At 38.4% G+C, this 14,849-nt stretch overlaps 1 protein-coding gene across 3 annotated transcripts in view; it reads right to left on the bottom strand.

Moving 5' to 3' along the window:
• Positions 1-14,849, bottom strand: part of ripor1 (RHO family interacting cell polarization regulator 1) — a 62,942-nt gene continuing 48,093 nt past the window's right edge. For all 3 annotated transcript variants that reach the window (XM_023281410.3, XM_023281409.3, XM_035953416.2), the window contains exons 14-24: positions 13,761-13,933; positions 12,876-13,575; positions 11,984-12,120; positions 9,760-9,880; positions 9,438-9,573; positions 7,059-7,208; positions 6,823-6,981; positions 6,514-6,710; positions 5,817-5,900; positions 5,206-5,296; positions 1-2,396 (exon numbers count right to left, since the gene is read on the bottom strand). In XM_023281410.3, the coding sequence (XP_023137178.2) occupies positions 2,299-2,396; positions 5,206-5,296; positions 5,817-5,900; positions 6,514-6,710; positions 6,823-6,981; positions 7,059-7,208; positions 9,438-9,573; positions 9,760-9,880; positions 11,984-12,120; positions 12,876-13,575; positions 13,761-13,933 (2,046 nt within the window). In that variant the 3' untranslated portion in view covers positions 1-2,298. The remainder of the gene's footprint in view (positions 2,397-5,205; positions 5,297-5,816; positions 5,901-6,513; positions 6,711-6,822; positions 6,982-7,058; positions 7,209-9,437; positions 9,574-9,759; positions 9,881-11,983; positions 12,121-12,875; positions 13,576-13,760; positions 13,934-14,849) is intronic.

The raw sequence follows: 14,849 nt of genomic DNA, 5'->3' as shown, positions 1-14,849 counted from the left end.
TTCTTTTTTCGTGAATTTATATTGAAGTGATGTCAGACGTGGATTGACTAGTTTATCACCACACAATCCTCTGCAGAATCTGTCACAGCAATGCAAATATGCAGTGACTCCACACAAAACTGAACCCATTTACAGCAGATGATACATAAAACAAAATATAGACTGACGAATTAAGACTCTGCTCAATTGATATTGTTTAAAATCACAGAATACTGAAAATAGTTACATATATTTCCATAAAAATAAGATACAAATTAGAACCATAAAGAGTAATGGCACTGAATTGCTTAAATCGTTCTCTATACAGAAACAACTTAAGTTGTCAAAAAACTCAAACTAGTGTGGTATATATTTCTTTTTTTTTTAAGGTGGCCAAAACATTGACAACATCAAATGTAAAGGCCTGATTTAGACAACATTTTACAGTCATTTAACAAGTAGCAGATCTGTTGCAGATGGGGGTAAAAAGAAAAGCATGTTTTTTCATTATACCTGTAGGTATGTCATATTCTATTGGCTGTGGACTGCAGCTGTTTGAGCTGTTGGGTCTACAGTATCCATGGTTGCCTTTCTGTACCAGCTGCTATACATCATCCTGAGCAGCACAGTGAAGCCTTACCTGCTCACCTCTTACACATTCTTTTAAAAAACTATTAGCTGAAGTACTCCAGCTCCTCTGACAGATCGAACCTATCTCTTCCCATTACATTAACCAGCAGAATGAAAACAACTTTCCCCGCTTCGCTTCCTATGGTTTGCCTCTCACACAGTCATGTGACTCACAGAGTTCAGCTCAGTGTGAACAAGTACAGATTTACAGTAAAAAAAAATAATCTTTCAAACTCCAAATTTGTTCATGCATTTTCTGCATTTCTTTGTTAATGCTGGAACAAGTGGCATTTGCTGTGCACTGAAGGCTTATACTGACCTAACAATGCATAGTACACCATTTTTTTCTGTTCTTTGGCCTCCTAGCAAGTTCACAGTCCTAAAAATCTTCTAGCTGTTCCAGCAATTAAAAAAAGAAATACACATGAAGAAAGATAAGTCAGTTTCCATGCACCACTGCACTGTGGGCTTGATGACTTCCTCTACATATCTTAGTCAGCTGCTCTTAAATGCTCTGCAACAGTGTTGCAAGTCAAAGCTATAGAGTCAACCTTTAGTTTAAACATGTTTTTGGTTATCTCTCAAAGTCGGGTGCTTGACCCATACTTTAAACTATTCTTGCCCCACAGCAGAGCCACAGAGAGTCAGTCAACTGTCACCTCTTGTTAGGGACACTACATTTTAAATGGCCATTGACAAGTGCTAATTTTCCAAAATATATCTTTGCCAACAACCAAGCATCCTCATTTTAGACATGTAGGTAAGTGCATGCAAGTGCAGCCAGACATGACACTTTTATAATTAAATAGGAGCAATGTGCAAGAATATTTCAATATGGATTTGTTTCTAAGAGTGGTTATTACATATAATGATGAGCAAGTGAATGTAACATTAAGGCAGATTTATAAATACCGGCTTAAAAAGTACGGAATGGTTACCGTTTCATTTTTTGAGGTTTAGTCTTGCTTTGATATCAATGGACTTAGCTGTCTCAAAACTGTCTACAGTGGACTTAACTACAGCCTAGGTTCAAATACAGCATACAGGTAACCACAGTTACATGGCAAAAAGTTTAAATAAACAAGCTGCAGTTGAGTATATAGTGATAGTAGAAGCAGAACTGCAAGAGTAAGGCCAGTAGTTGTTATTAATGCTCAGTTTTCATCCATGTCAACTCACAGAACAGGCTGTCCATTTGGAGCAGGACTGTTTAAACAGCCTTTGTGTCTGAACTAGTGACAGCATAGTCTTTCGAGAAAAGTACTTTATGTAATGGAAGTGGAAAAACTGTGGAAAATATAATATTTACTTTATACATGTCTTCTGGTTCATCATGTAGCCAGTCAAAACTACAATTCACAAGAGATTCAAATGAAATATACTTTGAAATTAAAAATATAAGAAACTATATTTTGTCAAATTTTCACCCTTAGTAGTCTATGGAAATGTAAATGATTTAACAATGCGACTTGCCTTCTTTCAGAGCGATGTATCTGTGTACTGTATTGGGACACGGTACATTCTTCTGAACGGCTTTACAATCTATTGTTGTTCTGAACAGTATTTAACACACATTTAATAAAATTCTGTGTTTGGAGCTTATTAATTTTAAATATTTTAGTTGTAGCAATGGGGTATTCAAACAGTGTTTTGTTTCCATCCAGTGTAGACGTGTCTGTGTGTGCAGTGTTAGAAAGCTGTGCTGGCCATGCTTCCTGGAGCAAAGAGTCTCGGTAGGCTGTCCTGAGACGTCTCCACGTGTCTGTAGGCCATCTTCCCTTCCTCCCCTGCTCCACAAAATGAATGGAAGAACAACAAAAAATTGAAGAAGTGAATGAATAAATTATTAAATACATTAATTCTCTGGAAAGACATTTGTGTTAGACAAAGTCAAATGACAGAAAACAAGAAGTTGGTGTGTAGATTTCTTATCTTACTTGTCATTATCACAGATGTATGTAGGAATAGAAAAAGAAATTAATGGATGAAATAAGTAATACTTTAGTCACCATAGTTAGAGTAGACACACGAGAAACAGCATCTTGTATATGGGTACACTAATACATATCAAAGCTTGGATCAACCCCTCAGTGCCATCCAGTTATGTCTTTACACCCATCAATTATCTATATACGGCTTATTCCTCTGTATGGTCGGTGGGGGGCTGTAGTCTATCCCAGTGGACTTAAAGCAAAGGCAGGGTTCACCCAGACACATCTCCAGTCTGTCACAGGGCTACACATAAGAGACAGACAATCACACTCACATTCACACCTACAGACAATTCAGAATCATCAATTAAACCTCAGCATGTTTTTGGACTGTGGGAGGAAGCCGGAGAACCCAGAAAAAACCCACACATACACATGGAGAACATGCAAACTCCACACAGAAAGATCCCAGGCCAAGATTCAGACCAGGAGCTTCTAGTCATGAAGCAACTGTGGTAACCACTGCACCACCCCACCGTCTTATGTCTTAACGGCCATCCTATTTTCATAGTTCCAGTCAGCATTACTACGAGTTATTATTCTCACTGGCATTAGAGATGTAGGTTGAGACAGATTTAAAAATGAACAAGAAATAATAAATCAGTTTAGGGACAGTGGTTAGCACTGTCGCCTTGCAGCTAGAACTTTCCCACTTCGCATCCCTTTCTTTCTGCATCAAGTTTGCATGTTCTCCTTGTGCATGCATGGGTTTTCTCTGGGTAGTGTGGCTTCCTCCCACAGTTCAATAACATGCTGAGGGTAACTGGTGATTCTAAATTGTTCGTAGGTGTGAAGGTGAGTGTGATTGCTTGTCTCTTTGTGTAGACTGGTGACCTGTCCAGGTGTCCCCTGTCTTCACCCTAAGTCAGCTGGGACAGACTCCAGTCCCCTGCGACCCTAATGAGGACAAAGCATTGTATAGATAATGGATAGAAATCAATTTAGAATTCACTTAAAAAACTCCAAACCCCAGACAGCCTTTATGATTTACAGTTTAGCTTCGATATACTGGTTCCCAGAAAGTTTCAGGACAGACTTTACAATTCTTTATCTAAGCAAGAGGCATTACATGGAAAAGTCTAGAGTGAAATATTGCTATACACACTCAGAAGGTTTGCAGTCATCAGAACAGTGCTTTATCCCTGTAGCACCCAATAATGCATTAATTTACTGGAAAATATTTAAACTAAGTTAATTGAAAATGTAATAAAAACATAATAATGTAATAGCTTGACCAATGATTCAATTAAATACTCTGACTGATACTGTAAAACATTTTAATTATGTTGTCATAGCTTTCAAGTAGGTCAGGTGTTGCAAAAAGTTAGCAACAACAAGCATTAAAGTCAACTTATAAGTAGCATGTCACACATGACTGGTGAAAAAAAAAAATCAAGCCTTAAGTTGACCAGTTTATCCCCATATTCTATCAACATTTTTTTGGTTTTGCACTGAAATCTGCAGGAACAACTGCTATGACATTTTCTACTGTACCTTGCCAATTGATTATAACACCCACATTCTCACTCTCTCTGAATTAGTACATTATTAGGTGCTCCAATCCAGGTAATATTTGTTTTCAGATTTATTACTGTGTCATTACTATAAAATGTGTTGCTGTAAGTTTTGCTCTGAGTTTTCAGAATGTATAATGACTGCTCAGGATTTAAAACAATTCAGTGTATCAAAACCACCATTAACTGTTAAGTATAAAAAGTTATCACAACTGACAACAACAAAAGCACTCAGAGCGCAGTATACCGCCAAGGCTGCTCAGTCGTATCATTTCCAAAGGATGAAATCTTTAACAAAAAATTACCTTGCGGTGAGCACAGGTGTGTGTTATGCATGTGTGCATTATGTACGGATACTGAATCGCATGACCTAAATATGTAGCGGGCGGCGGGAATTGATGCGACTCGGAAACACACCCACAATTTGATCAATTGTTCCTTCTATCATTTCCATAAGTCTCAATAAGTCCACAGCGGTGGATTTGTAGTAGGATTGCAATCATGTGATCATCAGTAGGCGGCTGACGGAGTGTTCACTTGTCATAGTGACGCCGTGCCGCTATCTCGCAATGATACAGAAATCTTTAACAAATCAGATCTGGATCCACTAGACTATAAGCTGCAGTGATGCAGACTATAAGCTGCATCACTGCCAAAATCTAATCACTTGGTCCTTGTGTCATTTCTGACCTTCCATGAAAATTTCATCCAAATCCATGAATTCATTTTTGTCTGTCTGTTAGCATTACTCAAACAGACGGACAGACGGACAAACAGACGGACAAACGTACGGTGATCATCACATAACTCTGCCCCTTTCCTTGGTGGAGCAAAAATGAAATGCAATGATCAGGTTGGAATAAAACAACATAAACCCCTTAATCTTTCTGTAAATAAGAAATTGGATGCCATATGGCCTGAGCCTGAGATGCAAGTTTCACATTGCTGTATTATTCATTTTCTTTCAATACTTAGAAACAAGTAGTCGGATGATAACATGCATTTATTTTGATTGCTGTTTCTTCTGTCCAACTTGACAGAGATGAGTTTTCTCACTGTTCTACTCATCGTAATGTGAAGGTTATTATTACCTAGCACAAGCAGTGTTTGTTTGGCAGCCTCTCGGACTTCCTCCTTGTCTGTCCGGCAAAGATACACTAACTGATCAATGCTTTCTTTGGCCTGCAATAACAACAGATGGAATACAGTGGTCAGTATGATAGAGAAACACAACATTATAAAGTACAAACAAGATGCATACACACAAGATTTTTATGACGATGGTTCACATTTTACCACTTTCATGCTATAAATTAGATCAATATTGGCCTAAAATAGTATTTTGACACACACTGCTGCTTTTTTTTTTTTTTTTAAGATCAGATCAAGGACAAACAGAATGCAAAACCTAGGTTTAGAACAAATTAGAATTCATCAGTGAAATGTAGATGAAGACAGTTGTCAGATTAGGTAAATCCAATTAAAGTTGACTGCATTGCATCAATTTGATTTCTTTTTTTACTTTGCTGTGATTATTGTGTTTCATTTACTTTGCTGATAAATGATAAATGATGATAAACAAATGAGAGACTTAATCACAGAATTACATATGTATGTGTATATATATATATATATATATATATATATATATATATATATATATATATTCGTATAGGTGCACAAATTTTGTATCCGTTTGTACCTTGAGACAAGCTAAGGCCTTGCAGCCACAGACTCTGGTGTCCACATTCTCATCTTCCAGCAGCTCCAGACAGCTGACCAAAGCCTGAGGAGGAGGACAAACTACATAGTGTTTACCATTTCTGATACACAAAGTACAATGTTGATGACTTGTGCGGTACATGTACTCACTGATCTCATAATGAAGCCCTGCTTTACTTTTAGCACTGGTGTAATATGTTTGCACAACTAATGCCTTATGATTAAAGCCCAATCTTAATATGGGGCTACTACTTTATCTTATCACAGCATCTCTCTTTTTGTACATACAGTACATGTTGATATTAGGTAATGTCAGAACAGACAAGAAAAAATTGTGTGTTTATAAAGTTCAGAAACCATGTCAGAATTACACTGTAAAATTCCACATTGACTACATATACCGATTACAAGTTGCCCATTTTGTTATAATAGATTTCGCCACACCAAAATATTCAAATATCACCAAAATGCTACTCTAATCATTATAATATAATTGTTTTTATGAATAACAAATACCAATGAATACCAAATACAGATATTCTCAGTATCTCAAAATTGTTAAAATGAAGGCAACTTTGTAATTAATTTAAAAGATATATTCTTTGAAATAATATGGTTAAACTATGGTTGTTTCATGCATACTGTGCACACGTACAGTACATATGGTGCACTCTCACCTGTTCTCTCTGTCTGGGCTGAGCAACCAGGCTTCTCAGTACAGAGCTTGCAGAGGCTAACACTTTGCCCCGAGGGTCTTTCAGTAATTTGGCCACGGCGTGGAGACCTTCTCTCTTCAGGCTGCACTCTGCAGGACGGCGCAGAGCGTGGACGATCACATCCTGATCATATGATGCCAGGCTCTGCACCAACCACACTGGGAGACACAGGCAGATGATTTCTAGTTATTGTCACAAATCAGAAGTTTTTTTCTGCATTTATTTAGTGAAGTTTTGTATCTCTCTCTCGCTGTATGTGTATGTACGTACCCTCTTCTGCCAGCTCGGTGATGTGTGTTTCCATGTCATTAATGCCATTGGACTCAAGGTAACTCCATAGCTGGAACAATGTCACCATCACTCTGTCTCTGTTGTTGCCTCTCCTTGGTAACCTCTGGTCCAGGACACGCTCAACCAGGGAAAAGAACACTGGACAAACAGGCACACAAGTGTTAACTACGGCACACACACTAGCATGTACTGCACACACACTGCTGCTGTTGTACCTGTGTCCGCCCTCTCAGGCAGTATGCTGGAGTAGACTGTAGACAGTGTGGCCAGGAAACTGTCAGCAGGGACACTGTATATGCTGCCATGCCCCACACACAGTTGCCATAGTGACACAGCACTCGGACACTGGCCTAGCTGTGGTATCACTGTAATAGGGAGAAAATAAGACACCATAGAGAAAAAGCAAAAGAAGAAACTACTTATATGTTTAATAACATTTTCTTTTTAGTTTGAGCAAGAACTTAATTTTTGTCCTTGTGTGAGAAACATCTCAACACAAAGGTGCACTTGATAGTTTTTTCAAAGCTAATGATGTGGTTGGAATCTTAGGAAAATTTGCTGAATCTCTTAATACTTTTCCGACAGTGTCACGAACAAAGAAATAACCTTTTGCAGACTGAGATTTGACAACAGAAACACTAATAATCAGTCTACATCATGCAAAAAAACAATGCCTAACCAACATACTGAAACTTTTTAGCAAACATTGTTTAACATGAGACAAAAACCCCTTTGTGAAGACTCATTTTGATTGTGCCAAAGCAGAGTTGACTTAAAAGCATAACATTTCAAGGATGTGTCAACTCATTTGTCATTTTCATTTAAAGAAGTGTTGCTACAACAATGATAGATAACTCCAACTCCATGGGCTGGGTTACTTAAAATGATGCAAAATTCATCACTTTACAAAGACCAAGTATTCCCTGTATAGATAATATTCTATCATGATGACCTAAGTGTTCACCCAAATGTGTATATTTTGAAACTTCTGAACATTTACAGAAAATTAGTAACATTTTCTGATACTAATAGCACATTTAGACAAACTAGCCTTGGTGGACATATGATCTAAGTCAGGGGTGTCAAACATGCGGCCCATGGGCCAAAACCGGCCCTCCAGAGGATCCAATCTGGCCTGTGGGATGACTTTGTAAAGTGTAAAAATTACAGAGAAGACATTAACTGCAAATTGTAAATTTGTAAAAGCATAAATTCAAAATAATTTGTAGACCATGACAAGTTGTTTTGATCATAAAGTTAAATACTAGATTGCTCATTGTTCTTTTGTCATTTTGTGTCTCATTTTTGTGATATTTTGTCTCGCTTTTGTTGTTTTTTTGTCTGACTTTTGTCGTTTGTCTCATGTTTTTGTCGTTTTGTGTTTCCTTTTTGTCTCGCTTGTGTCGTTTGTCTAATTTTTTGTCATTTTGTTTCTCCTTTGTCATTTTGGTCTTGTTTGCGTCATTTGTGTCATTGTTTGTCTCGTTTTTGTCATATGTCCATTTTCTTGTCACTTTGTAACTTTTTTGTCCAATTTTTTGTCTCTTTTGTTTTGTTTAGTATCATTTGTCTCATTTTTTGTCATTTTGTTTCGTGCTTTTGTCATTTTGCATCTCATTTTTCTAATATTTTGTCTTGTTTTTGTTTTTTGTCTTTTTTTTGTTTGACTTTTGCTATTTTGATCATAAAGCAAAATACTATGTCATTCAGTTCCAGATAGTTGTGACTAAATGTTTTGTGTTTTTGTAGAAACTCTGTGATCTGTAAATTGTAATTTGTAAATGATAAACTGAAGCAGAAAATTGTTGAACTTGAACTTATTTTTCTTAAGAAATTTAAGGTTGTTCATTATGTTTTGTAAAAAGATAACTCCTTAAATATGAACATTTTTGCACTAAAACAATGGCTTTTATATTTATTTAAGGTTATTATGCTGTGATTTTTCTGGTCTGGCCCACTTGAGATCAAATTGGACAAAATGTGGCCCCTGAACTACAATGAGTTTGACACCCCTGATCTAAGTGCTGTAGTTTCTACAGAAGCTGACTGATTTTGATTGGTTTAAGGGCTCAGTTCCCACAGTCTATGCACACAACGCTATTAAAAAGAGGCTAATACTACATAATATAATAGCTTCATCAATTTGTATCATGTCTGCTTTGAATGGTTGTCATGCAGAAGTCAGTCTCGGCCTATTTTCCCTTTCTTGACCGCGTACATGACATCTGAATCCTAAATTTGCTTGATATCTAGTACAATCCTTTATTCCATAACTGTGCAATCACTCCTGTGCTACTAGCTGCCACACAGCCTGCAAAAGCAGAATATTCGCAAAGTGAAATAATGCAAAACTACTCCTGTTTCAGCTGAAGCCTCTGCAGATCTTTAGAGTCATTTGCAGGTTTTACATTGCTTTTCAGCCCAGCAGTAATTGTCTTCTCCTTCCTGATGCTATACTGGTTTCCGCAGTCCCATCGCTAACATCATTGTGCATTATTTTTATGATGATCTCCTTTGCATATGGCAGTGGTAGCTGCATAATCAGATAAAGAGGCACGAGAGGCCTAGATAAACATAGGAATGCCACAACTCACCTTCAGCAGGCTGTTTGAGGCATTGTGGGTTGTCCTTGGTGATACGTCGCATGATTTCAAGGACACGAGCCTCTCTCAGTAATCTGTCTAAGGCATACATCTCTCCACACCGCAGAGGACCAAACATGCCCAGACGCTACAAACATAATGGCGTACGTGACTTCACACAAACCAGATGTATTCATGTACTGTCATCATCAGAAGAACAACAATGACACAACAATAAATCTTCTGTAGCATTAATTTGGTCCACTGTGGTCCACTGCTGATAATATAGATATAATACAGTCAAAATAAACCGCTAGTGTCACAGATCTCTTACCAACAGCTGTGCACTGCAGTTGTTCAGGTGGGCCACCAGGCAGCAGTCTAGCATGGGGCAACCTGTAGTGAGGGGGGAGGCGGGGAGGGCAGGGCTGTCCAAACCTCTGTCCTGCAGAGATCTATACGTGTACAAAAACATTCACAGTGGCTTGGCAGGCTTGTATTAATTAATTGTTAATTAATTTGGCTAAATGCAATTACATTTAGACCAGCTTATTATAAACATTTTGTGTCCCTCCATTTAAAAAATAGGCTCTCCACATTGCAAATACATTCTCATAGGACAACAATGCCAACATGATCAGTACCCCCAAACAATTAATGCCAAGACAGGGAGTGGAATAGAGCAGTGGTATAATTAACACAACCAGGATACTGACGCACACAACACATAAACTTAATCAATGTGGAAAAGATTTGATTGAACTGCTGCCAATCATATGTTCAGTGCTTTTAATGTATTTCTGATGTTCAACACAAGGAGAATCTGGGGATCAACTGTTAACATTAAAACTAATGATATATGGAGACATACTATATTATAAACATCATCAGGTGACGTTTGAAGTGAGAGATTTTGGAACCTTTAGCAAAGAAAACGAAACGTTATTTCAATCAAGTTATGTGAGTATATGGTTGTTTCAGCCTTCTTGAAACTGTGTTACTGTGATTGTAACCTGACACCACCAGATGGCAGCAGCACACAACAGTAACAATAAGACTCCTCAACAGAGTAATCATGTGTTATTTGATGATCGCTATTTCCTCTCCTCACAACTGAAGCTTTGCAATAACGGGATGTTTACTAAAAACAGAAACATGTCTTATGGCATTATTACAGTCTGTGGAACGTCATTAAACAATGAAATAATTCAAAATTTTATAATCTCTCAGTAACAGCATTATTTTTAAGTGGAACAGTGGAGTATTCCCTCTCATATATAAAAAAAATAATAAAGTAGACATATTAGAGAGACTATATTAAAAATAAAGGAACGCCGTGTACAAAAAATTAATTGTGATCACTAAGACACAAATTAGAAAAGCTACAAACATTACAACAAAAATTGAATACACTAATGATTCCAATAAGCGTGATTGCTGAACATGGATATCAAGTAACTTGAATGAAATTCCGATGAATGCAACTACAGTGTCTGAATACAAGTAAAAGTACCACTACATGAACGTACTGGCTATGTGGAGCAGTGACCAGTCTGCTTTTCTACATCTCAGACAGGTGAGCTGTCACACATGGAGCCACTGTTTATCAGCTGTAGGTAAATCACTAGCTATACTGTTGAATCCTGAGTCCCATCATGGTCAGAATAAATGCTACTGTAAAAGTCTGCTCCATGTACCCAAGTCAAGATACTTTCCTGTCATTTCAAGTTTTGTTTATTAGGGAGATTTTTTCCATTTCACAGCAGGATATTTGCTGGAGTGTTGTTACTGTGCGTAAGGGTGCATTAGAAAATGTGACTTCTATAATCAATATAGCGCTGAGTAGTCCTGTACCAATGAAAACCATCTCCCTGTATCATAATTCATTGTAGCTTAACAAATTATAATCATATGTAGATAGATTTTTTTTGTGTGAAAATTATCTTGCCAATGGGTAAACTTTTGTTCCTCAAATACATAACAGAACCAAATGCTAACAGCACCTGTATTAACCTATGCACATCAGATAATTACTGACAGTAACTATAAAAGTATATCGGTATGCAATTTCTAGCCTAACCACGAAAGCATCACGGAGTTCCTGAAATTCAGTAAGGCTATTAGCTTGTGTGAGCCATCTGAAGATTAATTGTGGCCCTATTTGACCTCTTCCATGAAAAATGTTTTGGACGCACCACTGGTTCTTACTGTAGGACTTATATATTTAACATACTACATGAACCTGTTAGTTTAGAATCACGCATACGAGCAAATACTGTACTGTTCAACTCAGAAGTGATGCAGTTACTGTTAGGTGACAATTTTAAATCATTTACATGATACTGAACAGGGACTATTCACTTCTTTTGTATGCAATAAATTATATCAACTATGTTTAAGTCATTCCATTTCTTTAACGGACTGATGAAGACTGTACTCAATGTGTTGCTATGTGTTCATGACAAATCACATACCACGAAAACAGTGTGAAGTGTGAAACATTTGTTCTCAGTGTGAAGAGTGCAAAATTAGTTTAATTCCAGTGTGTCTGCACTGACCTGACATTTCGATTCCTCTTGTCACTCTTCTCCTCCTCCTCATCCTCCCATTCGGATGTGTTGAGGAAATCAAAGCTGCCCAGAGCTGTTTCCACGGTGAGGCTGGCCACGCTGGGTGAACGGCTGTGCCTGCCACCCTACACGCACACACACACACACACACACACACAGAAACACACGCCAACATTAGCCATTAGACAGGATACACACACACACACAAACACACAGTACTGGTCAAAAGTTTGGACACACCTTCTCTTTCCATGGTTTTATTAAATTAAATTATTTTCTACAGTGCAGATTAATATTGAAGACATCAATACTATGAAAGAACACATATGGAATTATGTTGCAAACAGTATATGTTTTATATTTTAGATTCTTCAAAGCAGCCCCCTTTTGCTTTGACGACAGCTTTGCACATTCTCTCAGTCTTGCCTACAGGTCACCAGTCTATCACAGGCCCACACAGACAGACAGACAGACAACCAAGCACACTCACGTTCACACCTACAGACAATTTAGCATCACCAATTAACCTCAGCATGTCTTTGGACAGTGGGAGGAAGTTGTACAACCTGGTGAGAACACACACAGGGAGAACATGCAAACTCCACACAAAAAGAAACCAGGCTGAGATTCCAGTCCCAGGACCTTCTAGCTGTGAAGTGGCAGTACTAACCTTGTGCTAAAGACTGTATATTCAGTGGGGACCATTTAGAAACATAAAAGATATTAATCACAGTCACAGCTATTTGAAATTCAAGAGGTGGAAAGTAAACCTGACGACCTGTTTCCATAAAGCAACTACTTTTACTTGAGCTCAGTTTTTGGCTAATCTAACAACCCCTGGAAACAGTTTTCTTGTTTCTTCCACAGCCCTCATTCTCACCTTCAGTGTAACCTGCAGCAGCTTCAGCTCTTGTTCCAGTAGCTGTAACTCAGGGAATTGTCCTCTATAATCATCCAGAGAGGAAACTACAGTTCCCAGGGCATCCTCCAGCTGATTGTCCACCAGACTATCACCCTTTCTGAACAGACAATCTGCTCCTGCACCCAGCACATCCTCTTCCACTGGCACTCGCCTGGCTATATATGTCCCCTCCCCGCTGTCTAGGAGGTGAAGTGTGTTCATTTGTTCCAGAGTGTCACGATCCTCTCCTTCAGTGCTGGGAGAGGAGAGCGTAAGGACAGAGGTAGATGCATCCTTTTTCTTTCTGATTAGTTGTTGATCTGTGACATCATCAGTTGTGTTTCCTTCTAAGACACAGGGCCTCCTGGGTGACATGTCAGTGTCTGTGGCAGCAGAGCAGGGTGGCTCAGGAGTTCTGCTGGGCATTTCCATTTCAATGTCACTGATGGAGATGCCAGAGGCCGGAGACATCACCTCTCCTGATTCATCAGCTGACTTGTCTGTCAACACAACACCATCAGCGCTGCTTTCACTAATATGGCTCAGAGAGCGTGAGTAAGGGTGTGAGGTAAGGCTGCTGGTCACCGCATCCGCTGTTGCTATGGGAGACTGTTTCCTAGCAGCCTCTTTCTCAGTGTCAGGTTCTGATATCACAGTGATCGTCCCCTTTTCCTGGTCCCTGCAATTAGTCCAAGCATCGGTTAAAACACACTGCATACCAGTCATTTAATTTGAATTGTGTTCTAATGGGCAAATGTCATAAGTAATCAGTTTATACATCTGATTTGGACAAAATGCTAACTTTTGACAATGTAGAGTACAATTCAGACAAATTCTACTAAAAACACCAAACTCAAACACTACCTGCTGCTCTCTTCTTGGTGTTTTGCTGTGCTGGGAACTTCAGTGACGGTGGTGACCTTGTGATTGGAGTTTGGTGATGAAGAAAAGGAGTATCTTGGGCAAAATGAAATGTCAGGCTGTGGGGAGATAATTCTTGTGACACCTGGGGGGTTTTCAGGTGTCACCAACATTGCCTGGAGAGAGAGAGAGAGACAGAGAGAGAGACAGACATGGACACTATAGATTGGACATGTAGCTTTTAGTGGTTGCTTAGCAGGTCAGCTGTACAGTGGTAGAGGTTGTGAATAATCAAGGCAACTCAACGGTGACTGAACCTATGGCAAAATAGTGAAAGTATTGCAATATTTACATATTTGCAATATAATAAATCGGTTATCTGAGGGGACATTCCCAGAAGAATACTTGCTTAAGCTAGTAGCACACAGCTCTATGGATGTACTCTACTGCAACTAGCTGTTGCAAACAGAATATTTACTACTATTGCAGCTATGACTGGTGAAGCACAAGCTGATTTTAATTATGGAAACTTCAATGTGTTTGTGAGTACATTTCCCACTTACTAGTGGTATGATTCACTAAAAATATGTGTACGAAAAAAGACAGTGCCTTTCCGCATTCTTTAGGGGCAGCAGATCAGCTTGAAACATTGCAGGAAGTAATGGAACAAGAAGAAACAGCCAGTGAGCTGTTAGATGAAGAGCTGAAGGTGACAGGCTACATACTTCTAATTTCTCAGTGAGCAAACAAAGTCCTTTCATTTTGCTTTGCTGTCCACAGACTTATGCCTTTTGCAGCATGAAAACAAATTATGGATGTTCACAGTATGACTTCCTGACTTTTTTTTTTTAAATCAAAGCAAGGATAGTTTGGCTGAACTCAGAATTCTGTTGGTTTTTCAATGAAAAAATCAATTGAGAGGACAACCATAGACTCTGCATTCAAAACATATTTTAATGCAAATATAAGAAAGTTGTGATTAAAATGTGTGTCAATTTTTGCTTGCCAGTCCAAAAGTTTGTTTGCTGCTGAGCTGAATCACATGGGCGGAACCTACTCAGTAAAATGAAAGACATGTCTGTTGTCGTTGCA

The sequence above is a fragment of the Amphiprion ocellaris genome, chromosome 3 (genome assembly GCF_022539595.1).
Source record: "Amphiprion ocellaris isolate individual 3 ecotype Okinawa chromosome 3, ASM2253959v1, whole genome shotgun sequence".
NCBI lineage: Eukaryota > Metazoa > Chordata > Actinopteri > Pomacentridae > Amphiprion > Amphiprion ocellaris.
Note: the sequence above shows the minus strand (reverse complement) of the source record. Positions and strands in the feature narration are given on the sequence as shown.